The sequence below is a fragment of the Procambarus clarkii genome, chromosome 41, assembly GCF_040958095.1.
Source record: "Procambarus clarkii isolate CNS0578487 chromosome 41, FALCON_Pclarkii_2.0, whole genome shotgun sequence".
Lineage (NCBI taxonomy): Eukaryota > Metazoa > Arthropoda > Malacostraca > Decapoda > Cambaridae > Procambarus > Procambarus clarkii.
The window spans coordinates 18,260,214-18,286,232 of NC_091190.1; the positions used below are offsets into that span (position 1 = coordinate 18,260,214).

A 26,019-nucleotide genomic window follows, 5' to 3' on the forward strand; every position below is an offset into this window, starting at 1 on the left:
AGACCCGGGCGCAGCCGGTTACCCCCCCTCCAGTATGCTATACAAGGCATAATATGCTGTGTGATTGATAAAGATTAAGCCACCCAAGAGGTGGCACGGGCATGAATAGCCCGTAAATAAATACTTATGCTTGTTGTTACAGATTCAGCTACTCTGAACAAGTTCCAAGTAGCACGGGCTATGGTGAGCCCGTAATGGACTTACCTGGCACAGGAGCGGTGCTCCTCATGTACTTATGTTTACCGAGGTTCCCTTATATAGGACCTAGACCAACAATTGACCTCCAGAATACAATCCACAATTAACTTGACTAACTATATGGTGCATATTTATTAAATTAAATTAAACTATTTGTTTTATTCAGGAAAAGTACATACATAGTTGATTTACAAACATAATGTTGGCTTTATAGATAGAGCTAGTACATACAGTACCTAAAGCCACTAATACGCACAGCGTTTTGGGCAAACTGCCAAGTATTGCTAAGTGACGAGAGGTATAAGAACAAAGGTAACTGCAGAAGGTCTATTGACCTGTACGAGGCAGCTCCTATCTATAACCACCCAATCCCACTCATATACTTGTCCAACCCACGTTTGAAACAATCGAGGGACCCCACCTCCACCACGTTACGCTGTCATTGGTTCCACAAATCAACAACTCCGTTACGAACCAGTATTTACCCAAGTCTTTCCTAAATCTAAACTTATTCAATTTATACCCATTGTTTCGTGTTCTGTTTTGTGTTGATACTTTTAATACCCTATTAATATCCCCATTGTTATGTCCATTCATCCACTTATTAACCTCTATCATGTCACCCTTAACTCTTCGAAGGTATCAGGTGAAAGGGGGACGTTTGACAAGCCGCTGGCTTCCTGTCCTAGTCGAGGCCACTAGAGAGAGAGATATAGTGGCCCACAAGTAAATTCAGATAAATTCCCACCCATTTCTGTCCAACTCGGAAATCAAACCCGATTTTGAGTCTAGAAAGATAAAATATTTAAAAAAAATTCCTGTAGATTTGTCTTTTTTGATGAAATAAACATTTAAGTTTATTGACGCATTTAATTATATATATATATTTTCACATTCATGAAGTACATTAAAACCTTCATCATTCATTCATTCATTCACTCTGCCCGAAACGCTGCGCGTACTACTGGCTTTACAAGATTGTAAATACTATGCTATATATTCTCACAAACCCAATGTACCTTCTTGTATATAAATAAATAAATAAATAAATAAATTAATTAATTAATGTCTTCAACATTTTCAATGGGCGCTCGTCGCTCCCAACATGGCGCGCATTTTGGGGATCCCTTACCTGGGTTAATTTCAAGATAGCGCGACCCGTGTTAGCTGAGAACCACTCGATACTGAAGGCCGTTTAGGGGTCTCCAGGTGATGGCCTGTTTTCTTAATAATTCCCCAATTTACGCCACGAATATATTTGATTTGTAGTTGTAAACCACCGCAGTTTAATATTATACACGATGTTTAATGTATTTTTAGGTGTCATGTGGGAATATTGGTAGGAATGTGTAATATAATGGCGGTTCCCAGCTGGCTACGGATATTTACAGGTGGTTCATGTTTTGTAGCTGGCTCGTGCATCTTCACCATACAGTATGCTTCACACATTCCATATATACAGTATATGGGTCAGGATAGGCGTGGTTAGATGAGGTTTAGTTATTTAATGTATGATACCAGTCACTATTCGCACTACCCAAGACAGGAGGACGAGTCGTTCCACTTTCTTAGGGTCCGTCTTATTACCGCAAGCTACCACAAGCTTCACAAAGCTTGCTGGCAATACGTTAGTAATGAATAAATATGATAGGTTAGGTTGACCTAACCTAACCAAACCTATCTGACGCTTGGATCATCGACTTGATTTGGCGTCACCAGCTCTTTATTTTCGTCTAATTTCTTTATAAAAAGATACTTTTTCAGATTAAAATTGTTTTTTCGTGTTGTACATTCAGCACCAACATTATAATGAGTAAATATATCATATTTATTCATTACTAACATATTGCCAGGAAGCTTAGTGAAGCTTGTGTAGCTTGCGGTAATTAGAAGGACCGCTTACTTAGGCACTTGGATTGTCAACTAATATTGCGGGTTACCCACCTTCTATTATGGTTTTATTTCTCTATAATAAAGAACCTATTCCAGAATCAAATTACATTTGTTCATGTCCTACATAAATTATAGTTATATATTTATATATGTAATGTAGTTTTTTTGAGATATATATAAGAGTTGTTACATTCTTGTACAGCCACTAGTACGCGTAGCATTTCGGGCAGGTCCCTGGAATACGATCCCCTGCCGCGAAGAATCTTTTTTTTCATCCAAGTACACATTTTACTGTTGCGTTAAACAGAGGCTACAGTTAAGGAATTGCGCCCAGTAAATCCTCCCCGGCCAGGATACGAGCCCATGACATAGCGCTTGCGGAACGCCAGGCGAGTGTCTTACCACTACACCACAGAGACTGTATATATAGTTATATACTTCCAAAATGCTATGCATGCTAGTGGCTTTACAAGAATGTAAAACTTTAATGCTCTGTACTCTCATAAACCCAATTACCTTCTTGTATATAAATAAATAAATATGCTTAATTTCTTCTTTATGTCCAGAGCGTTTCTGCCTGAAACGCATTAAAGGCTTTGCAAGAATGTAAAAATACCAGTCTTATGTAATCTTGCAATCCCATTGTACCTTCTTGTAAATAAAAATCATTATTATTATTATTATTACTGTACAGTATATGTAATTATAAAAGGTTTTAGGTAATGTTGAAAGTTCGTCATCAGAATTAAAAACTTTCCTAATCTAACCCAGCCAAGCCTATCACTAAATCAACCCATCCTCGGGCTCTACTCAACCAAGCTGTGGCAAACTCCAAAGACTTGTACATCAGTTTAAAAGTACAATAACTTTGGCTTCGTTCTCAACTCTAAATTGGGATTCCCACGTTAAATTACCAGGTGGACAGAAATGCTTGGGCATGTTTCCTTTATTTATTTATTTATTCCTTTCACCTAATGCCTCCTTTCACCTAGCAGTATTATAGGTACCACACCCGGGAGTTAGCCAATTAGTTAGTCCCCATTCGCAGTGGTAAAGCACTCGTCCGGCGCTTCACGAGCGCTTTGGCCTGGGTTCATATTCTGCCCGGGGAGGATAATATAATGATGCATAATGGCATAAGGTTTGTGAAATATTCTGCTGACAAAGGTTATATTTGATCAGACCCACTTCAGCACATGGTGAAAACTACCATTAGAGACAAGTTTGAACATTTTGGTTGTACTGTAACTTGTGTGAAGTGTTTTGCATTCATAAACATGTGGGTTTGGCACCTGGATTAACAAGCATTTGGCCATTGTTCGTAAGAATGGAAACGGGCTGTTTCAAAATGCCTGTGACTGATCTGAATGTGCCTCAGATGGTTGGATAAATAAGATTTTGCTAGTTTAGGTTAGGCAGGTTAATTCGTTTAGATACTACAGTACCTTTTTATTGTTCGTGCATTTTAGTTATTGTCTTCAATATTCATACATTCCTCAACCAAAAATATTTTGCTGCTTAATTATCAAATACCTCATTCCTAGCTCATTGTCACATTGCCGTTAATATACTGTAGTTACAAAGCTAGATTATACTGTTTTAATTTCTAATTTAATATTTTTGCCATTAACATATAAATGTCATCTTTTTAAGCTGCATTCTCCACTTTGTGAATTGATAATACTATATTGAACAATTTATGGAGTAGGAAAAAGCCATTCTACTGGGGGGAAAGGAGGGGCAAATACTCCATGCACCAGAAATATCAGTTAAATACACTGTAGTAGGATGAATTTGGTTCAACGTACAGTATATTGAATTTTGAAGACTCCATTGTATAGTGCGGTACATAGCTTTCAAGTTGTAGAGGATGCCAAATGAGTTATTCTGTATGTATTTTGCCATAATACAATTACTGTACAGCAACTTTATAACAATTTATATACAAAAAGATTTATTCCAGTAATAATAGTACGCTTCTCTTTTGTAAAGATTACCAAAGGATGTTTGCTGCTATTAAAAAGTCCCTTGGCACAGCCCGTCTAGAAGGTACTGGCACAGGAGGAGGTGGATGTGTCAATGAAGGCGAAGTTTATAAGACTGACACTGGTAAAGTCTTTTTGAAGAGGAACTCTAAGAGCAAGGTTAGAACAAACCCATTTTATGTTTGTCAGTGTCCAATTCAGTAGAATGACCTTACTTATTTAGCATTGGAAGAAAGGTGTCATTTATGTTATGGCTTGGGGAAAATTAAGCACGTAATAAATGCCTGAATATAAAGGTTTCCATTTCCTGATTTTATCTGATTTACCTGAGGGACACTAACCCTAGTGGCCTCGACAAGGACAGGAAGCTGGCGGTTTGTCGAAGGTCACTTGCCTTGATGATCTTTTCCATAATATAAATAGCAAATCCCTCATGCCATTGTGGTCTTTTTAGTTCATAAGGATTAAACATTATAACTTAGTTTATTCACTAAAGTTCAGGCTTGATTGATCATTGCCAAGTTTTACTTGCAGGCTCGAGAGATGTTTGATGGAGAGTATGAAAGCTTGAAAGCAATAATTGCCACAGGAACAGTTAAGGCTCCAGTGCCTCATGTGGTGGTAGATAATCCAGCTGGTGGTGCAGTGCTTGTCATGGAGTACGTTGATATGCATAATCTGAATCGTCATGCAGCAACGTTGGGAAAGCAGTTGGCCAAGTAAGAAAACACCTTTGTAAACTTTTATTTGAATAAAATATTGCAGTACTTTAAGGGATTAGTTAAGACTGTCATAAATACTTAGAAAATACTAATTTGATTCTGCTTTTACACATCCTGTACTGTATAGATTAGTGAGAATGTCTTTGTCTATCTACTTATGACCAGTGAACCTTTTTGCCATTTATTTTAGTTTGACGACCGGTCTATACAAGACCTGTTGCACATAGAATGTGCTTGAACACCTTTGTGGTCCAACCTCTGCACATTCCGAATGTAAATGTTCCCGGCTCCCTGGGCGGCCTGTGAGCCGCCCAGGGAGCAAATTGTTTTGTACAGTCATTTAATGTTTTCTAACTTATTCATTGGGTTATAATAAATTTGGTGTCAAAATGTTAACAAATGAATTGTCAAGAGAATAGTTGCAAAACCAAAAGTGTGTTTATACTAGATATTGGTCCTCTCTGCCATCTCTAGTGGTTTCAGTGGGGCAGGAAGGTGGTGACTTGTTGCAGGTCTCAATTTGCAATGTTGCCCACTTAATAAAGTTTCACCAGTAGAGTATATGCAAAAATATTAGCTAGTGTCAAAAAGACAACTTCAGAGACACGTCTTGAATGATTAAAAGTCAAAGGTGTCAGAAAAGATGTACGGTTGTAGACTGACAGACTTCTCCACAATATGGCTGTGGATTAAACAAATAATGTTTATAGAAGTCTAGGTGTTGGGTACACAGCTGTATCTTTGGGCCATCCTGGGTCCAACAACCAACATCCTGGGACCTAACTTAGGTTATAACCTATAATAGTTTAATCTCCTCTGTGTTGTTAGCCATGATTATACGTGAAGGTGAAGTATACAACTAAGTTCCCGAGAGCATGAGCCATGGAAGTAGCAGTAGAAGAGAGTAAGAAATGTGTTGTAACAAGAAGCATGATGTGCAGACAAAGCTGCTGAGATAATATTCCCGGTGAGTGCTATTGTGAATTATCATTAGTGCTCGTTATTACCATGTATCTCCGTTTGTTTTGTGGCCTGGGAATGCATCTCCCATTTATAACATTGCAACTATTAAAAATCTTGATCTATGTTCCAAACAAATCCTTTAGAAAAAAGTCTCAGAATTTTTCTATTAGTTTTGGCAGGTAGGTAGTTCTATGGGTTTATAACCAAATGGATGAAAAGCACCACCTATTCTCAATCCTACACTGTGGCTTGTTGAGCTTTAAACCGTTGTTCCTTGTTCGTGTTACATCTGACATTTTGAAGAAATTGTCTGGATAAACACACTCCAAATTTTTCAGTATTTTAAAGGTTTCGATGAAATCTGCCCCGTCATGCCTGGTTTGCATTGTTGTTTGCCCAGTGGCCCTTAACTATTCCTGATAGGAGAGATGACGTAGCTCTGGAATGATTTTAGTTGCCCGGTGTTGCACCTTCTCCAGAGCAACTATGTCTTTCTGAAGATGATCAGGCAACTATGGCAACTAGGTCTCCATGCCTAGTTGCAATAATTCAGGTGGGGGTGCATCAGAGACTTGTACAGTTGAATGACCACCTTCTTTTCTTTAAAGGTAAAGGTACGCTTGATTATTCCCAGGGTGTGGTTAGTTTTTTTTACTGCCACTCCCACTTGTTGTGCAACTTTCAGTGAATGATGGATTCTGACTCCAAGGTCCTTTACTTCATCAATCTGCTGTAAGATAGTGCTGTTAATTTGGTAGTTGTGACATGGATTGTTATGCCCCACATGCCAGGTCTTGCATTTATCAACATTAAAAAGCATTTGCCAGTCTTCTATTTGTGGAATTCATGCAGATCTCTTTGTAAGTTCTCAATATCATTTTCACTTCCCACTTGACCATAGATCTTAGCGTCATCTGCAAATTTGATGATGTGGTTTGTAATACAGTATTTTCATGTAATATTTTGTTTCGTATACAAAACACTCGCTGTGAAAGTACAAAATACCTACTCTATATGTAGCCTGGCTTTGCACTCACATTATTAATCACAGTTATAGACTAAGTGACAACTAGTACTAGTTTATAACGAATGCCAGCCCAGCACTCTGCATGGTGTGCCAGGCATGAGTGGCTGGTGGTTTCCTCTCTGCCAGTGTTTATACCCAATTTCCAATAATAATGATGTGCTATTTTGTTGACCAGACCACACACTAGAAAGTGAAGGGACGACGACATTTTGGTCCATCCTGGACCATTCTCAAGTCGATTGTGCACAAGCACTCTCTCACTTGAGAATGGTCCAGGACGGACCGAAACGTCGTCGTCCCTTCACTTTCTAGTGTGTGGTCTGGTCAACATACTTCAGCCACGTTATTGTGACTCATCCCCTGCAAATGTGTTATTGTTTTTTAATTTCATTACTAATAATACTCTGTTTTAATTATGTTTTGTTTTTGTACTTTTAGGTCAATTTTGGAAAATCTCTACAGTGTTTTTGTTTGAATTAATGTTTTGTTATGAGTATATATCCAACGTCAGGTATGTGTAATCATGTTGTACTTTCATTACAAATAATGCTTTAGGAAAATATTTTAATTGTCTGTTTTATTTTTGTAATTACTGTATAGGTCAATATGGGTAAATTTTGGTACCCGGTAGTTATGTTTTTGTTTTGGTCATTTTTCATTATAAAATGCGTGTATTTCCAACTTCAATTATGTGTAATCATGTTCTATTTTCATTACCAATAATGGTGTAGGAAAATATTTTTTTTATCTATGTTATTTACATAATTATATGAAGATTGGGTTAGATTTGTGTAAATGTAGAATCTTTGGAGGGGAAGAACAGTGGCTCACTGTTGCTCGTTACAACTCCTGCCAACTCCTTACTTTGTCTCTTTGTCTGGCTCCTGGGTGGCCTGCTCTGCCTTGGTTTCCAGCCCTTCTGACTCCATGTGAACCTAAGCATTTTTCCACAACTCATTTGCATGCAAAGAATGAGAAGGCTGTTGGCTTCCAGAGGGGGCTTTTGGTTATTGTTTCCTGGTTTGTCCAGGGGGGGGTACATCATTTGTTGTATACAGTTGCAACTATTCATCACTACCAAAGTGCAACATGGGCTGCTTTGGGGATGCATTGTTTAGTGATCCAATCTCCTTTGTTCCCTGTTCCAATGCTCATTTGTCTCAAATCATAAATTTGCAGGGTCATAAATTTTAGCTGGCTTGCAGTCTACCATTGGGCACAAGGTGTTTGGAAGTTTGTGGCTTTGGCCACTGTATTTTCTCTGTTGTCTTGGGCTGATATCTGGGCTCGAGGGTTTTGAGGTCTCCCAGGGTCCTGGAGGCTCATTTCCTAGTCAGTGTCCCTGGTCCTTATCGAGCTTGTGTTTACTTTGGTAGGGTATCCAGTCCTGGTTTCTTCCCTTAGGGGGTTTGATCTTTACTCTCCTCCTCCCTTGGTGAATCCCATTTTTTTTTTTTTTGTAGATAGCAACAGGGAACTACTGTTTGGCCCCCTCCAGAAAACCAATGTTGAATATAATAAAGCCCTTCTTTCTGGGGGGTTTCATTTCTCTGTGATTCAGTTTCTCCTTGGACCCCTCTTTTCCATGCTAGGTGTGTTGGTCAATTTGGTTCTGGACTGATGATTGTTCACATTGGGAGATAGCAGCTCCTATAGAATTGCCATCTGGCAGCAGCTATCTGTAACTAGTGGAGGGGAGGGGGGTAGGACCTATATAACTACTGAGTGGATCAGTTGCCGAGGAGTTGCTGCATTGTTTGTCTGCCTTCTGTGAACAGGGCTAGGTTTTACCTTCTGGTCTCTGGTAGACTATTAAGGACTCGCAAGGACTGATGTGACTGACAGGAGTGAGGCTATCTCATTACAGTAGCTACAGGGAGCCACTGAGGGATCACTCAACAGAAAGAGGAGTTTCATTACATTCATTGATGGATTTTTGAATGCAATGAAATTATTGTCAATTCTTTTCAGACTGCACCTCCACAATATTGAAGCAGAGAAGACAAGCCAGACTGAAAGCTCTCGTGTGGGCCTTTCCAAGGAAGATGGGCCCGTTTATGTGAGCCAGTTTGGCTTTCCTGTGACAACATGTTGTGGCTTTCTTGAGCAGGACAACACCTGGTGTGATGACTGGGTGGTAAGATATTTGTTGTGGATTTGTTACCAGGTCAATGAAATCATGCAGCTACGAAATAAAGAACTAATTACTCAAAACAAGTTATAATTAGTTATTAATAGTACTGTAAAAGTTTGTGATACAAAAGTTTGAAAGAAAAGTCTAAAAAACATTTGATAATTTTATTCTAAATTTCTTTTTTTAATACTGTATACAGTATTAGTTTCGAAATCAGATAAGGGTTTGCTCCCAGTGTTGTCTAGACTGGAGACTTACATGGGCAGGGTGATCCTTATAGCTCCTTGCTTACCGACTCTTCAGACCCGGTATTTGATCCCGGGAATTTTTCCATGGTTCCTCCTCTTTCAGAAGATCAGTCTGGGCATGTCCTCACTGGTTTGAAGTTTTCCTCTGATCTTCACATCTGGAGTTTCTGATGCTGGTGTATTGGCATTTGTATGATGCATAGGTAGCTGAACTATTAGTCTCCCACTTGCATATTTTCGTGTGCCAGCAGTATGAGGTCTCCTGGTGCTCTGTTCATCTTTCTATTCCTCTTTGTCATCTGTCTGTCTTGGTTCCAGTAGCTTTGTCTTTTTTTGTCTTGCATGTTTGTTGATTGACATCTTTTGCTTAATATTGTCTCCTCCTTTCATTCAGTCTTAGCAGAGCTGCTTTTGTTGGCTTTCAGCATCAATATTTCCTTGGAGATTTTTCATAAATTGTTTTTTTTCACCTCCAGCCAGCTCCTTCTTCTCCCGAGCCATCTTGACCTCTGGATAAGCTGTTCATTTTTCTTTTGTCTCCTCAGTTCTCAGTTGCCCCTTCAGTCCGTGATACATTTTACAGGGGTTGTTTTTGTTGGCCTTCTCTTCCAGTTGTAAGGTTAGGAAGCTTCTTGCTCTCCTCCAGAAGTGGGAATTTTGTTCCTTCGACCCTGACAGGCAGTTTCTTTGTCTGCAGCTATCGTCTTCCTTTCTGGCAAAGAAAAAGGCAGTTGGCTTACATTGGTGTCTTTTTGGTTATTAATCCATGATTTGTTTCCCCAAGGGGTGCATCTTTTGTGATATCTGGTGTGGCTATTCATTACTACCCACATGCGATGTCAGAGGACGCATTGTTTGTTGATCCAGTCTCCTTGTACCCTGTTCCAAGACTCATTTTATCTCAAGTCATCTGCAGTGTTATTGAATCTAGCCAGCCTATGGTCTACCTCTGGGCCCACAATGATCAAAAGTTTGCCGCTCTTGCCACTGTACAGTATTTTCTAATGTCTTTGGCTAATATCTGGGTCCAGAGCTCATTACCTGGTCGACCCCTGGTCCTAGTTGAGCTTGTGTTGCACTGGGTAGGGTTTTCTGTCCTGGTCTCTCCCCCTTCGAGTTTTTAATCTTCATTTGCCTCTCTCATCTGAAGCCCGACCACTAGAAACTCATTTATTTGATGAGCTTTTTATTTGTTTTCATTAGGAATAAACTTACTAAGTGCTGAATTAACAATCACGTTAGTAACATGATAAAGCTGGAGCCAACTGTGCCTTCATATGGTCATTTGACCTGATTTTTCCATGTGTTTTACTTATTAAGCAAACATGTTCCAATTTCGAGTTGATCTTTCTTACCATTTTCTCTCTTTCTCTTACTCAATACTGGTTCTGATTCTTAATAATTTTTTATTTTTTTTCTAAGTCAAATCAAAAGCTTTATTGATGTATGATTGTACATTTATAATTGGGAAAATTTGCATAAAAGTTACAGTACTGTAATTACATTAGCGACAATAACAGCATAGCACGTAGATAGTGCCATTATCAGAATTAGAAACTTTATTTGTAAAAACTTGCACAAATTATTACAATACTGGCTGAACTATATAGGTGTATAGCACAGTGAGACATATAGTAGACAATTTATATCACAAAGTTAGGGATGATGAAGAGAATTAGAAGTAGAACTGATATTATCTACTCACACCATGAAGTTATAGAAATTTCCACACCCTCTCCACATATGTCAGTTGCTTAATTTAGAACCTGTACTTGAGGTCGATCTTGAACCCATTGTTGATGTGACGACTTATACTGAATTTTGTAACTAGCTCACCAAGATTGTAACTTGCTTAGCTAAATGAATTGTGGGGTTCAGTCCCTGAGCCCATTATGTGCCTCTGTAACCCTTTCCACTACCGCCCACAAGATGGGTATGGGGTGCATAATAAATGAACTAAACTAACTAACTAACCCTTGGCATTCTATGTCGGCAGATTCTGGGACTATCCCGGCTCGAAATCACTCAAAACACACAGCTCATATAACATCAATCCGACATCAATTGGTCTCCAAATGCTTTTCAGCAATCCATCTCTTTATGACAGTAGTTCCTTCGTAATTCCAAATATCCAACTGGTGGTCTCGCTGTTTTCTTTGCTGACTTGTTGTTTTATCCTATCCTGAAGACTTGCAACACCATTATACATATCTTTTACTTAATATGTGCAAGCTGTAATGTACGATTATGTTACGTTGTTGGGTAGATTAGATACAGTGTTTAGTGGGTTTCATATTTATTTAGTGGTCTTGATTACAGTAATCGGTTGTTGGCAGTGTCGTAGACGTTGAGACAGAGCTTGGAGCTGAGTGAGGCCGAAGTCACAGAGCTCTATGCGGGAGAGAGTGGCGGCTCAATTGGGAATCGTGAGTGATTCTGAATCACTGTGGAAATTGTACTGTCGACTATTCCCTTTTTTCTTGCTTATATTCGGTGACTACACCTCGGCTTCCTCCAACAGGATGGAAAGAATGTTACCTGTAATTAGGGAAAGGATTATAGCTTCTGTAATTAGTGCTAATTAGTTATGCCATTAAGCTAATGAAAGGTTGGAGTGAGTATATTGTTTGTACTCGCTAAAATGCTATGCAAATATATAACTTGCTGGACAAATCCACAAGGGCCGTGATGAGGATTCGAACCTGTGTCCAAGAGCATCCCAGACGCTGCCTTAATCGACTGAGCTACAGCAGCGTCTGGGATGCTCTTGGACGCTGGTTCGAATCCTCGTCATGGCCCTTGTGGATTTGTTCATTTGATGCATCACGTTATTGTGATTTCTGTGTGTAATATAACTTGCTATTGTAAGTGTTTGAAGTACAGTACTGTATTGGTGTATGGTTCTTGCAAGATTTAATGCTAATTAATAATCAAAATATGTTTGACAAACTTTGCAGACACCCCCCCAGTCTGTAAATGTGTACAAGTAGTGTAAGAAAGATGTCGCTCACCAAGATGATTAGCATTTCTGAATTAATGTATAATATTTCTTATACACTCTCAGGTATTTTATACAAGAAAGCTTCAGCAGCAGTTGTCAATGATCGAGAATGAGGCAGGTAACACCTGTTGGTACTACTTGTAAAAATGATATTGTTTGAAAGGTAAAATTTTATAAGTTGTGATTTAATAAATTCATTGTAAAATATTAGTTCATATATAGTTCAACAAAAGTAGGTGGTAAATGGTTGTGGAAAGTGTGTATAGCAACTTAGATAATTGAGACATTATGAGTGGGCACAGTAAAACTTTAATAACTTTATGAAGCTAAGGGAAGTACTGTTCAAGTATAATAACTCGTTGTCGGGGACAGGAAGCCTGTGTGTGTATATCGATACAGTAATGTACCGAGGTTCCCTTAAGTAGAACTACTGATCCTCCCAAAGATGCAATCCCACAACAGTTCTTTAATGGTTGAGTACCTATTTACTGCTAGATAAACAGGGATTAGGTGAAAGGAAATGTGCTTAACTATGCCTGTTCCACCAGGAAATTGAACCTGGGATCCCTGATTGTGAGTCAAGAAGTGTACTACAAGACTTTTATATACTTATAGCTAAAGATTAAGAAGTTTTATTAGTATATAATGGTGACTGTATTTATCTGATATGAGTCCTGAAGGGGGTAATCCTGGGACCTTATGATCATAAGTAAGGCACACCAGTCAGTAGGCCACTTACCTGATAAAAGTGGATTGTTTGGAGTGATGTGGTGGTCATATTTCAATATTCCATTTCCAAGCACCAGCTGGAATTTGGTAGAGTGGATTAGAGAATGTGATGGCTTTTTATATTTCCATATCCTAAACTGATCTCCTTTGGTATATAGTAAATGAACTACTATATATGAGAAGACGAGCTATGAATTCATTTTATCTTCCGCTGTTAACGAAGTTTACAATCACAGTTATGCATATTCATATTTATCTTACAATACAGTACATAATTAACATACAACAAATTTGTATTACCTGTGTTGTACTTTAAATTAAAAAAAAAAAATTGCTTCACTACTATCTGAGGAGCTTTGTATCTTGTCACTGTCGAAAAGGGCTAAAAATTCCCTATGTGAAGATCGGCATCTGGATGCCCTCAGACCATCCAGATAGACTGTGCTGCTGATCCTCCAGGAGCCTTAGGAAAGGAAAGACAATGTAGAGTCAACCAAGTTGAGGACAGAGGCCTACAGCCATCACAAGACCAAAGGCATGCAGAAGCCCCAAAAAGGTGAGAAGAGGACACTCCTGCATCCACAAGGCAAAATATCCACAGTAAAGGTAAATTACCAAGCCAGGTATGGAATTGGACGGGTAAGTCATACCCCATACTGGCAATGCAGATGAGACAGGAGGACACTACTGGGATGAGGGATACCAGCTACCTGGACCATCGCACAGGCAGGCAGGCAGGTGTGTAATTACCTAAGTGTAGTTACAGGATGAGAGCTACGCTCGTGGTGTCTTGTCTTCCCAGCACTCTTTGTCCTATAATGTTTCGCACACTTTGTGATGTGCAAGGAAAGCTTCTTGACTAAGCAAACACTGAACCTCAACCTTGAAGAGCCGGTAAGGAAAGCACAAAACTGCCAAGAAGAACGAATTTGTGTGCATCCCAAGTGCACCTTCATTTAAAGAACAAAGGTGGATCTCTTGTGTGAAGTACAATACTGTACTGTATTGTGGTGAAGGAAGGAAAAAATAATGTGAAATCGGATTACAAAAGGGAAAAGTATATAGGCTTCCTGTCCTCAACACTGGTATACCAGTATCAATTTGATATATGGAATAAGCGTGCCCATCTTCATCATAACTAATTTTAGCCTAATTCCTTTACTATTGTACAACATAGAAAGATTTATCCCACGCTGGATTTTTCACATTCCTGGTAAGAAATTCGGCAAACTCAAATGGGGCGGCCTCAGTTTGATTTAGATTTTTGAGTTTTGGCACTATTTTAATTATTATTGTATCTAAACAGTTTAGTAGACTTGTTTTATTTTTTCTTGTTTAGTTGATAACAAAATTATTGTTTCCTCACATGGCAGTATGGAGATCGTGAAGCTAGAGAACTTTGGTCTCATCTTCAGCTGAAGATTCCTCAGTATTTTACAAATATAGAGGTAAAGCCATCTCTTCTCCATGGAGACCTATGGAGTGGTAATGCAGCAGAGACGACTGATTGCCCTGGTATGTACTGTATAATGATAATTTTACAATGACAATACAGTGCAACCTCAATACTGTGGACTATATGGGACCAACCTTGATTCATTGCAGTGATGGATCACTACAATCAAAGATGTCTTTATGACAGTGTATTTCAACCTGTGATCTGTGGACTAGTGTCGCAGGGAAAGGGGGGACAAATTTCCTGACAGTCCGTGAAAACTTTCGCCCGAATCATGTAGCCACCACGTGATTTGGGCATTACACTGTTGCAGTGTGGTGATACTCTCATGGCACACTGTAAGAGAGTAGGGACTCTCACCACCAACATCTCTTGCACGCCTCTTGACTTGTGAGACTTCATAATGGTCCATTATGGACCGAAATGTCATTGTCTTTTCATCTTCTAGTGTGTGGTTTGGTCAACATTCTTCAGCCACGTTATTGTGACTCATCATCTGCAGAATCCATAGTTAATCTCATACCGTCGACATCGTTCACCTTGTTTGCCTTAATTCTTGTATTGGCATCCTCGGTGATATTTAGCATCTTTTGATTATCCTCTGACACTGGTAGTGCTTCATAGTCTTCCCGGCTTTGTGCCTCCTTTTGATAATTACTGTACTTAATTGGTCAAAGTACTGTACTACTGTAATATGTAGTGATGGACTAATAGTAAACCACTTTTTGTGCTGTATTAATTTTAGTCTGAAAAAATAAAGCTAAAACCAAATTTAAATAATCTGAAGCCTGGTATAGCACATGTGTACTGTACTCCCTGAGCCCATTATGTGCCTCTGTAACCCTTTCCACTACGCCCACAAGATGGGTATGGGGTGCATAATAAATGAACTAAACTAACTATTAGACAGTACCTAAGATAGCACATATTAGGCCTAGAATTGCCAGGAGAGATTAGGGTTAGATCTTATAATTATGTTACAGTTAAAAAAGTTTCCAGTTTATCCATATTCAGTAATTCAAAAGTCAACTTTCTGGTGGTCCATCATTACTTATTGGTATGTATTTTCAACCAGATAGTTGCTATAAGTTTAGTATTTTCATTTTAGGAGGATGGGCTGGTTTGTAAATTAAACAAATACAGTCCTATGAATTACTTGAAGTTGACATGTCATCTTGAGCGAAGGGATTGTATGGGTCCTGGGGAGGGTAACGTTGGTGTGGAAGGGATGGAGCTCCATCAAGCCTATATAAAGTCTTTAAAGTAAAGCCTATTTATCAGTCTCTGTGGTGTAGTGGTAAGACACTCGCCTGGCGTTCCGCGAGCGCTTTGTCATGGGTTCGTATCCTGTCCGGGGAGGATTTACTGGGCGCAAATCCTTAACTGTAGCCTCTGTTTAACTCGACAGTAAAATGTGTACTTAGTTGTAAAAACGATTCTTCGCGGTGGGGATTGTATTCCAGGGACTTGCCCGAAACGCTACTCGTACGAGTGGCTGTACAAGAATGTAACAACTCTTGTATATATCTCAAAAAAAATAAAAAAAATAAAAAATAAACTCAGGCCAGCCCATCCACTGTTGAGGTGTTAGCCAGAATTATTTCCTCAGGTACTGGATGTACATCATATTGTGTAATTCTGGTTAAAGATTACTAGTAATATTAGGATAATAATCAGCTATTAAGTCACTTTGTTTTATGCATGTTTTATTATATTGAAACCTTCCAGGTGATAAGTTGATGATTCCTAGCTGCGCATCTTGAGGAAATTTGTACACCTCTGGCTCCACAGAACCAAAAACATCTGGTTCAGAGGAGCTGGTGAGTAAATTCAGCCTGCAAAGTGTGCATTGCAACCAGATGTTCACCAAATCAAAGGAGCACTGTACAGCATGATCTGGGTTAAATCCTATTTTGGCATTGTTGGCATCTTTCATTGCATTTATGTAATGTTTATTTATTTAAATATAAAAATATACTGTATTTTACATTGGATATGCTAGAGAACTTAAATTCATGGTGATGATTATATTAATTTCTGTGGGGAGCCCTTCCAGCTCATGGAGCTATTGGGCTAATATACGATACATTAGACCAGGGCATTAGTCAATGGAGTTCAGCCTACTGAGCCAGAACCTGGCCTCCTCAGAGAGGCACAGGGAGCAATGGCCCCCCCTGGAAAACCCCCCTGTGGTTGGGGTTTTCCTTATCTGCCATTGACAGGGGTTAGGCACCCAGAAAGGTAGGCATAACAAAACAGACCCCATATGGTAAGAAAATTGTGACCGAAAACTGAACAGAGAGGCAGAACTTCCTCAGTTCCCAAGGAAACAAGCGAGTGTCACACCTCTCGCTGCCGTACCATTCGTATGCGCAGCCTTCCCCTTCCCGGGAGGCGTAGCCCTGGACCCCCCGTGCCGGCTACCCAGCAACTTCAGTTCGTTGGCTAATGCAATCCGGGGTGGTCGTTAACTCTGGCTTCGGTTTCCTGGCAGTGTTTTGCCTTAGTGGTGTCCTCTACTGTTTGTGGTGTGCTGGCCAGGTGTACAGTTCCACATGCACTTAGGGCAGCCTTCCCTAAGTGCCCTGTGAGTACTACCATTGAGTGTCAGGGTTCTCTACCCTGGTGCTTTCAGGATGTCATTTCCTTAGTGATTTTTGCTGCTCGGCATTTACTCCACCCTTGGGACCAGCTGGGGTTTCATGGCCCTTGTTGGCCTTGAGTAGGGAGTGGTATTGTTGCTGGTTGGGGCATCATGGTATCGCGCAGCCAACTTACCTATGAAGCGGCCAGTTCCTGTTTCCTCTGGGGACATTGTACTTTTCTTTTACTTTTTGTTTTGTTTGCCTGGTGAGGGGTCTGCCTGGTGTGGCTTTAGGAAGACTTATAATATTTTGATGGCTCTCCACTAGGCCCCCGTGATTGTACCCATTGCAGGGGCTTCAGTGTTTTGATCTCCCCCTTGTTAGCTTTGGGTCTATCCGGTTAGCAACACTTGCCTGGGCTTCCCATAGCAGTCAGCCTATGGGCCCTGGAAACCCCTGTTGGGGCTGGGTAGACCTATGGATGCGTCTTCCAATTCAGACCTCGCCTCGTGCGAATTTGAAGGATGCTGTGTGCCCTTGTCTCTGGGTGACAGTCACCGCTTTTGCCTCCGTCATGGTGCCTGTTGGGTCAACGACACCTTTAACCCGGAGTCATGTTCTCTGCATGTTCTCCAGTTTACCCATTCTGATAACGTTGATATTCGGGTACAGGCGGTATCTACGTTGTATGCTAGGTTCAGGTTGCTGCAACACGCTAGGTTGGTTGCCCACCCTGATGCCCCGAGGCTGCCCCGTTTTGGTTATAGATACACGGACTTGGGGGCATTAATCGCTTCGACTTTGGTTCCATCCACGCTCCCTGGTCCTTAACCTATGGTTCATCCTGTCCCTGTGGGGAGAAGTTGACCTGGGGGGCTTGGGCCCCCTTTGACCCCACTTGGGTGTTAGTGCCATCTTTGCGGAGCTTGTTGTTACAGAGGGAGGGGTTTTCTTATCCCCCTTCCCTGTATGAGTATGATTTGGGGTCGGCTCCTCACTGGGTTCAGTTCCGGGTTCCATTGGGTTCCTCGACTCCTTCCTTCCGGAGGTTTTCTGCCTCTCGTATCTCACCTACGGAGGTTCTAGAGGTGCTTGCTGCTTACCTCCTGCGAGACCTGGATTCTGCTTCCGTTATGGATCTGTCCTCCTTTAAGTTCGGTCCTTCTTCCCTGTGTTGGGTGCGTTTGAAGGTTCTGGAGTCTTCCTGGCTGGCAGACTGCCCATTCTTTTCGTTAAGGGCATGGCACAGGTTCTGTTGGACCTGCACGCTTGAATGGCGAGAAACTACCTCTGTTCTACGGATTTATCTGGGGGCCGAATTTGAGCGCCTCAATGCGTGCTAGGCGCTCCAAATGCCTAGCCTGTCCAGTACCATAACTTCTGGACCACAGTTGACTGTACAAAAGTATTGGTATTTGTGAGACTACCCAACACCCAACAGCTCTCGGTGACCAGAGATCATTGATAATTTTCATCAGACCAATTCACTATATGAGGAAAGCCCAAACCTCAAATGTACAATCTTGAATCGTACATGAGCAAGAGTTTTTCTGATACATTTGGTTTGGGGACCATTCAAGCTTGGCACGTGCATGTGTGTGTGAGTAATTACCTAAGTGTAGTTACAGGATGAGAGCTACGCTCGTGGTGTCCCATCTTCCCAGCAAAGAAAGATTTTCTCTCGTGCATTGGCTCGACCTGGAGATGCTGAGGACCCCAGAGGACACTCAAAGAAGCAAATTTCAGTTGGGTGGAACTCCGGACTGCGAAGCCACAGAGGACACTCACTAAAGTATTTTGTGGCCAATATATGAAAGAAAGAAAGCCTAGAGAGGAGGTCGAACTGGTGATCTCGTGAACACCGGGTTCGACCTTCCAGTCTGACCACGACGCTTCCTTATAAAAAATAGCATTCCGGTCATATTTGGGTTTGACCTGCAGACTGTGAGGCTGCGGAGGACGCTCCCACACCTGGACTACTTTAGCTCCTGTGTGTGTGTCTGATTTTATATATATATATAATAGGGGTACCACCTCTGGTGCAATTGTAGGGACCCACAGCCTCGAAGAAGAAGAAAAAGGGTATTCAGAGAAGACCTTGTGGATTCTCACTGAAGACTTTAATCTTTCCCTCTCCTACCACCCCCATTATTTTTTTAAGTATATTTTGTTTTATTTTGTTTCATTTTATTTTATTGCAATGCTACAGTTTACAGAGAACACACACACATATATATGGCAATATAACAATCAGTGTTCGATGACCTCATCCAGCTCCTCAGAGGTTGGGTGCGTACCCAGGGTACAGCACCCATTTCCTCTCTGAATTGCGACACTGAGGCACTGGAACAGGAAACTGGCTGCTCGTGAGTCTTTAGTTTTCCCAATGAGGTCCTCGCCCACCTTCTTTAGGAACTTAAGTGCACATTTACCCCAGGCACCCAAGGTCTCAGAGCCTATCGGCATGAACCTGTAACAACGTTCTAGGTCTCTGTACTTGTTGGTTTTCTGGGTCTCCCTGAAGGTGGCTGCCCTGCCTCCCTCAGCTGTGCTGTAAGGTAGATAGATATCAGCCAATGTAGATGCACACGTGTAATCCCATACAACCTGTTTACCTTCCCTCCATGGCTGCAGGGGTGACTCCACCTGGGCATTTTTGGCTGTTGTCAGGTCTGCACAACTGAGGTTCCCTTTGTGCTGGACACCCAGCTGTAGCCAAACTTCTCTTGATGATGTCATTGACTGCTTCATATCTGGCAATCTTTCCCTGTCTTACGACAGATAAGACCATGGCTGCCGTATTGGTCTGCTTGTGCATGGCCGCAAATACACCGGTGTTCAGTGGAGACAGCCAGTGGACCAGCAAAACGCAGGGCCACACCAATACTTAGGGCCCAATGGTCCTGGTGGGTGCCCAAGGTGGAGTTAGGGACTGCCAACAGGAAGTCTCCGGCATGGGGGGTTTGCACAGCTAGAAGACGTGCTCTGTCCTTCCCAGAAGCTGCCTCCAACAATGCTGTGGCACTGTTCTCCACTATGGGGCTATCCCATTTGGCCTCTGCCGTCATTTGGAAAAGTTGGTGGAGGGTGAGAGTTGGCAAGAGTGTCCCACTGACCAGCTCCTTCCACAAATTTGGGATCATGAGTCCCAGTGAAGTTCCTTAGGTATTTTGGTAGCATTTCATTCACTAAATCACTTGTAGCACTGGTCGAGGATAAGAATGCCGGCAATACTAACTGTGTCGTCTTGCAAATACCTATAACCCCGAGTCTAACTGGGAGCGTTGCTTGGTCCCATTGGTCATCTTGCAGGGAGAGATTTAACACTCATAGTTATTGACTTTAGGAGCGAGTCATATTCCGTTAATTTTGGGCTGTCGAAGGAGGGAGCACATCTAAGGAAATAGGTAAGTCTGATATATATATGTATTTATGAGAAAGAATTTTGTTTGGTATAAATATGAGCTGCCTTGCATGGGGCCAATAGGGCTTCTGCAGTTTCATTTATACCTTTCTTATATTTTCAGTGATCTTTGACCCAGCTTCTTTTTATGGACATCATGAATATGATTTAGCAATCTCAGCAATGTTTGGGGGCTTCAGTCGAAGGTTTTGGGACGAGTATCACGGCATCATTCCCAAAGCTCCGGGCTGGAATAATAGACACAAACTTTACAAACTCTTCCATAATCTTAATCACTGGTATGTACGGTACTGTATTGTTTAAAAATGGTTTACACCTTATGAACTATTTAGTCAAGAATGTGCCACAGAATGAAGTTATACTGGCATCCTTTATAATAAAGAATTATTAAAGTTAACTATACTGTTGTAGTTATTGTAGCAGCTAACTAGTACTGTGTTGACCAGACCACACACTAGAAAGTGAAGGGATGACGACGTTTCGGTCCATCCTGAACCATTCTCAAGTCGATTGTGATGATCATCACAATCGACTTGAGAATGGTTCAGGACGGACCGGAACGTCGTCGTCCCTTCACTTCCTAGTGTGTGGTCTGGGCAACATACTTCAGCCACGTTATTGTGACTCATTGCCTGCTTAACTAGTACTGTATTGCACAAAAACTTAAATTTTATTTCATCTTTTTTTTTTTTGACATCGTACCATGGAAGTCATTCATGGTGCATTTGAACTAATGTTTTTATACTATGTACAGTAGCTGTATAGTCTCATTTTTTAATACAGTCTCTCAATCATTATCTTAAGAAAAATGTGGTATTTTTGTTGGGTAAATTGTTAGATCATATTCCAGTTTAGCTCTGTCATGGTTACCTGGCAGGCAGGCAGGGCATTATAATAATAATAATAATAATAATAATAATAATAATAATAATAATTAATACTGTATTCTTTTTTTCATGAAATATATACAAGAACATATTACAGTGGTTTCTTTGTAGGTATTGAGGTTGTATATTAACACTTTCGCGCTCTCCACAAAGGTCACTCAGCCAACCGAATGTGCGCGCTGCGTTTTTATCGCTTAAGCGTAAAAACAAAAATGTGTATACTCTTTTTACTCTTCTGACCTTAGTTCTCATGCTACGTATTTCATTTTGGTACCAACGTGTTCGCAATAAAATTCTCTAGAAGAACATTAGTAAAATAAGTCACGAAACATATAGGGATACCAGCACCAAATAAATAACTACGTAGATGACTCGCCGTGAGCGCCCATCAGCAACAAAATGTTTTTACTCTTGGGATTGTAATCACCTCCACACCTGTTCTACAGCGTTAATTTTGGTATCAATGGACTCGCAATGAAATTCCCAACACGGTGATATGAATATAAGCGTAGAATAATAATGCAGCCCGCCCGCAAGAGTGTGGGAAGTGGTGAAATTGTTACCCGGTATCGGTGACGGGACGACGCACGGCGCTTTGAAAGTTTATACTTATTTCACTCTCATGACATTAATTTTCTATGTACGTCATTCATTTTTATGTCAATGTGTTCGCAATAGAATGTTCTATGTGCCCATAGGTAAAAAATATCAACAAAGCGTAAGTTAGAATAGCGACAAATATAAAACAACGCTGGAACATATCAGTAAGCGTCAAACACACACGAAATATTTTTACTTTTGTTATGTTTGTCAAGATTATACTTGTTGCACACAGTTATTTTTGGTTGTATATTGATCGGGATAAAATTCCCTAAACAGACATATGCATATAATACATGATATGGGGGAAGAATTACCAGTATAAACGGCTAAAGTCACCCACCTGCAACCCGTTTGGGACAAAATACCATTTGATCGAAGTTATCCACACCTTTCATGAGCTTATTGTACCATGCAGCCTAGTGGTGAGAAAGAGAGCCTCATAGCGCGCAGTTTGAAACAAACCCAAAGTAAATCGGATAAAAATTGAATTTTATACAAATATTTTAAAAGTAGACATAACTTTATGTCCACTATGCGTTTACGTTAGACGAAACCGAACGCGCCGGCGCGTCCAGATAGCGCGAAAGTGTTAAATATAAGTACTAATACACAAAGCATTTTGGCCATAACTTAAAATAATTCAGTTAGGTTATTTATAGGTTTAATGAGAAAAACATTTAATACTAAATGAGTGTAAGGATACGGGTCATTTTCTCGTCCATTCTTACTTAGTACAAGATATAATTGACATAATATATTGCTATTACATACAGTACCATAATGTGGAGAACTCATCCTTCTCATTACAATCCCCAAGGGTTTCTTTCTAACCTAGATTATAATGTGGGGAGGGCATGTTTGAGCGCCACTGGCACTTTTCAAACATCAATACATGCTAGCCAGCCAGTCAGCCAACATGCTTGCCTGTCAGTCAGTCAGTCAGCTTGCTTGTCTTTCAATTTGTATGTCTGCTTTCCCACTTGCAAGCCAACCAGCCATTCAGCCAGTGGACCAGCAAGACAACTAGACATCCAGTCAAACTGTCTGCTTGTGAGCAATTCAGCCAGCAAGCTAGCCGGTCAGTCAATCACACAGACAGCATGCCAGTCAACCTTCCCCAACTCTAGCCATACCTTGCGGTGATTCCAAGGATCAATGTCCCCACCATCCTAGCCATCTTCCACACCCACCCCTCACTGCCCTGCCTGTTAGATTTAAACAAAATTACAATTAATATCTAGAGGGTTGGCATGATCTCTTACTAGATATCCATCTTTGGCAGTAACTTTTACCACTGCATTTTTTTCATTGTTTAAAACTCATTTCTTTCTTTTGTTTTAACAATTTTTTAGCTTTACAAACTCCATTCACAGGAATCATTTTGGGAGTGGATACCGCAGCGGCAGTCTTCAACTGATGCGAGATTTATGCCATTAGAAATATTTTCTGTGAAAATATTTTGAGAGCAAATTTCGTTAAACCAAAATACAGTTTGTGTAGATTTCACCTATTAATAAACTGCAATAAGCAAATAAAATTTACTTATTGTAATCGCCAATGGAGTTGGTTCATGATCAGAAGATCCCGGTTTTAACTCCAAGCAGGACAGGACAAGTTTTGACATGTTTCCTTTCAGATGATGCGTTTGTTCACCTAGCTTTAACTACTGTAGGTAATGGGGGGGGAAGTACTCTAGGTACCCTTGCAGCTAGCCAATTGGAGATGATTAGCTATTGGTCTAACAGCCTTCCTATTCCTAACAATGGGAAAGAATAACTGTTTGCCCCTAACACCTATTGTTACTGACATAATGATGAAGATATTTTACTGAATTAATTTGTTAAAAGGTAATGATGTATAGTCATGTGACTTTGAAGGTTACAGAGAATTGTGCATCATTAATATTTGATGACTTTGAGTGCTGAATTAGAATTATAAATAGAAATATGGTATTATGAGATAACTACATACTGTATAGCATAATTATGTACTATAAAGAACATTTAATTGTTACTTAAGAAAGTGAGTAACAGGATATTGAGTTGACAACAAATATGGGCAATTTCTGTAATATATGTAAAATTAAAACTAATTTAGAATGACACAAGTAGAATATTTTGAGTATAAGGATTATACTACTGTAATAAGTCTTTAAGTAATATCTTAATGTTTGTATTGAGATTATTTATTACATCATGATGCTATGTTCTAACTAGAGATGTACCGATGCACTGTATTGGTAGTATCTAACTGCTTTTGCAATATTGATGTTGACATTTTGTTATGCAGGTGGCATAGTTCTGACAGCTGACAAAAAATATTAAATACAGTATCGGTTAATAACGATATCTGTAACAGTCAAAGTATTGGTATCGGTACAGCTTTAGTTGTATCTAAAGTTGTTGATGTTATTGGTTTATTAGCTAGTGTGCTAGTTTGTTTAATAACCTGTCATCGCAGTTTGCTTGGGTGACAGATACTGATATAAGTAATCATTCCATTCTTTTTATGCAATTATGACTGAAGAGTAGGGCTCCTAACATCTGCATACATGCAAATTTATATATTGTGTGTGTATATGTGTGTGTGTGTGTGTGTGTGTATATATATATACTGTGTATATGTGTATGTATATATATATATATATATATATATATATATATATATATATATATATATATATATATATATATATATATATATATATATATATATATATATATATATATATATATATACACATATACACATATACACATATACACAGTATATATATAATATTAATTATATGTACACCACATACTCATTTTTTATTGCAATTCTTGAAGGAAAATATTTGATCACAAGTTAGTTCACTATTATATATAAAAACCTGAGAATGTAAGGTACAATACTAGTATACATAAGCAACTAAAAATATACTGTATCTTTAATTTACTATTAGTTCATTATGATTTATTTTAAATATAATGTAATGAGTACAGTATTTTACAGTCTTTGGTGTCCTTTGGTAGTTTACTGTGCTCTATATTTTGACCTTCTGTACATCTTGTGTGGCTATCTTCTTGAGATCTTCCTTGAGGTTATCTTGAGATGATTTCTGGGCTTTAGTGTCCCCGCGGCCCGGTCCTCGACCAGGCCTCCACCCCCAGGAAGCAGCCCGTGACAGCTGATTAACACCCAGGTACCTATTTTACTGCTAGGTAACAGGGGCATAGGGTGAAAGAAACTCTGCCCATTGTTTCTCGCCGGCGCCTGGGATTGAACCCAGGACCATAGGATCACAAGTTCAGCGTGCTGTCCGCTCGGCTCCCCAGTGGCACACTTAGGTCCTGTTGCAATCCTTTAGAAAGTAGTTTTGATCTGAATTCGAAATACAGTTTAGGATTATTAGGATATAGAGAACACGAGAGAAAGTCTGAAGGGCTTGTATAAGATTGGGTGACCTCACCCTACCCAATACCAAGTGGCCTAAACTTCCCAACTTCCACCTCTGACGGTCTTGACCCAAGGCTGGTTTTGTGGAACTTGCCTAGCAGGCTTGACATGCCCTTCCCAGATGGCCATTTGAATTAGTACATTGTCTAGGAATGCCTCAATCCTGCATGCCATATGTATCTAAAAATTGGCCTCATAGTCCTGGTAAATGCTTCAGGTGTGTTCACCAGACAGAACAGTAGGATCATTAACTGGTAGAGACCTTCTGATATGGAGAACACTGTGCACTATCAGCTATTTGAATGTAACTTACTCTGCCAAAAGCCTTTTGTTTGATCATTTATTTTGTTTGTATATTGTTTATATATATACAAGATGGTACGTTGGGTTTATGAAAGTACAGTACATAGCATTGATGTTTTTACATTCTTGCAGAGCCACTAACACGCATAGCGTTTTGGGCAGGCCCTTAATCTAAAAGATAATTTTAAGTAGATAATTTGTAAGAAAATTTGAAGAATATTAATAGGTTCATTGTAGTAAAATTTGAGGATTATCAACAGATACATTGTAGCATAACTTGAGGACTATTTAATAGGTATATTGTAGCAAAATTTGCATTCAACATAACAACTATGATATTTTCTATCATATTTTGAGAAAAAATGGCTGAGGGGCTAGCCTTGTCAGTACAGTATTTCTTTCTGCCAGACAAAGTCTTGGCAC

At 39.9% G+C, this 26,019-nt stretch overlaps 1 protein-coding gene across 2 annotated transcripts; it reads left to right on the forward strand.

Annotated features, from left to right (window-relative positions):
- The first annotated feature begins 1,273 nt into the window (after positions 1-1,273).
- Positions 1,274-24,841, forward strand: LOC123761087 (ketosamine-3-kinase). Of its 2 annotated transcripts, none has more exons than XM_045747017.2 (8): positions 1,274-1,407; positions 4,084-4,235; positions 4,611-4,795; positions 8,760-8,925; positions 12,235-12,285; positions 14,274-14,415; positions 20,469-20,643; positions 23,229-24,841. In XM_045747017.2, the coding sequence occupies exons 2-8, from the start codon at positions 4,095-4,097 to the stop codon at positions 23,290-23,292; spliced, it is 924 nt and encodes a 307-aa protein (XP_045602973.1). In that variant the 5' UTR covers positions 1,274-1,407; positions 4,084-4,094; the 3' UTR covers positions 23,293-24,841. The 2 variants fall into 2 exon arrangements, with proteins under 2 accessions (XP_045602973.1, XP_045602972.1); XM_045747016.2 differs by lacking the exon at positions 1,274-1,407 and adding an exon at positions 1,541-1,589.
- Positions 24,842-26,019: the final 1,178 nt, after the last annotated feature.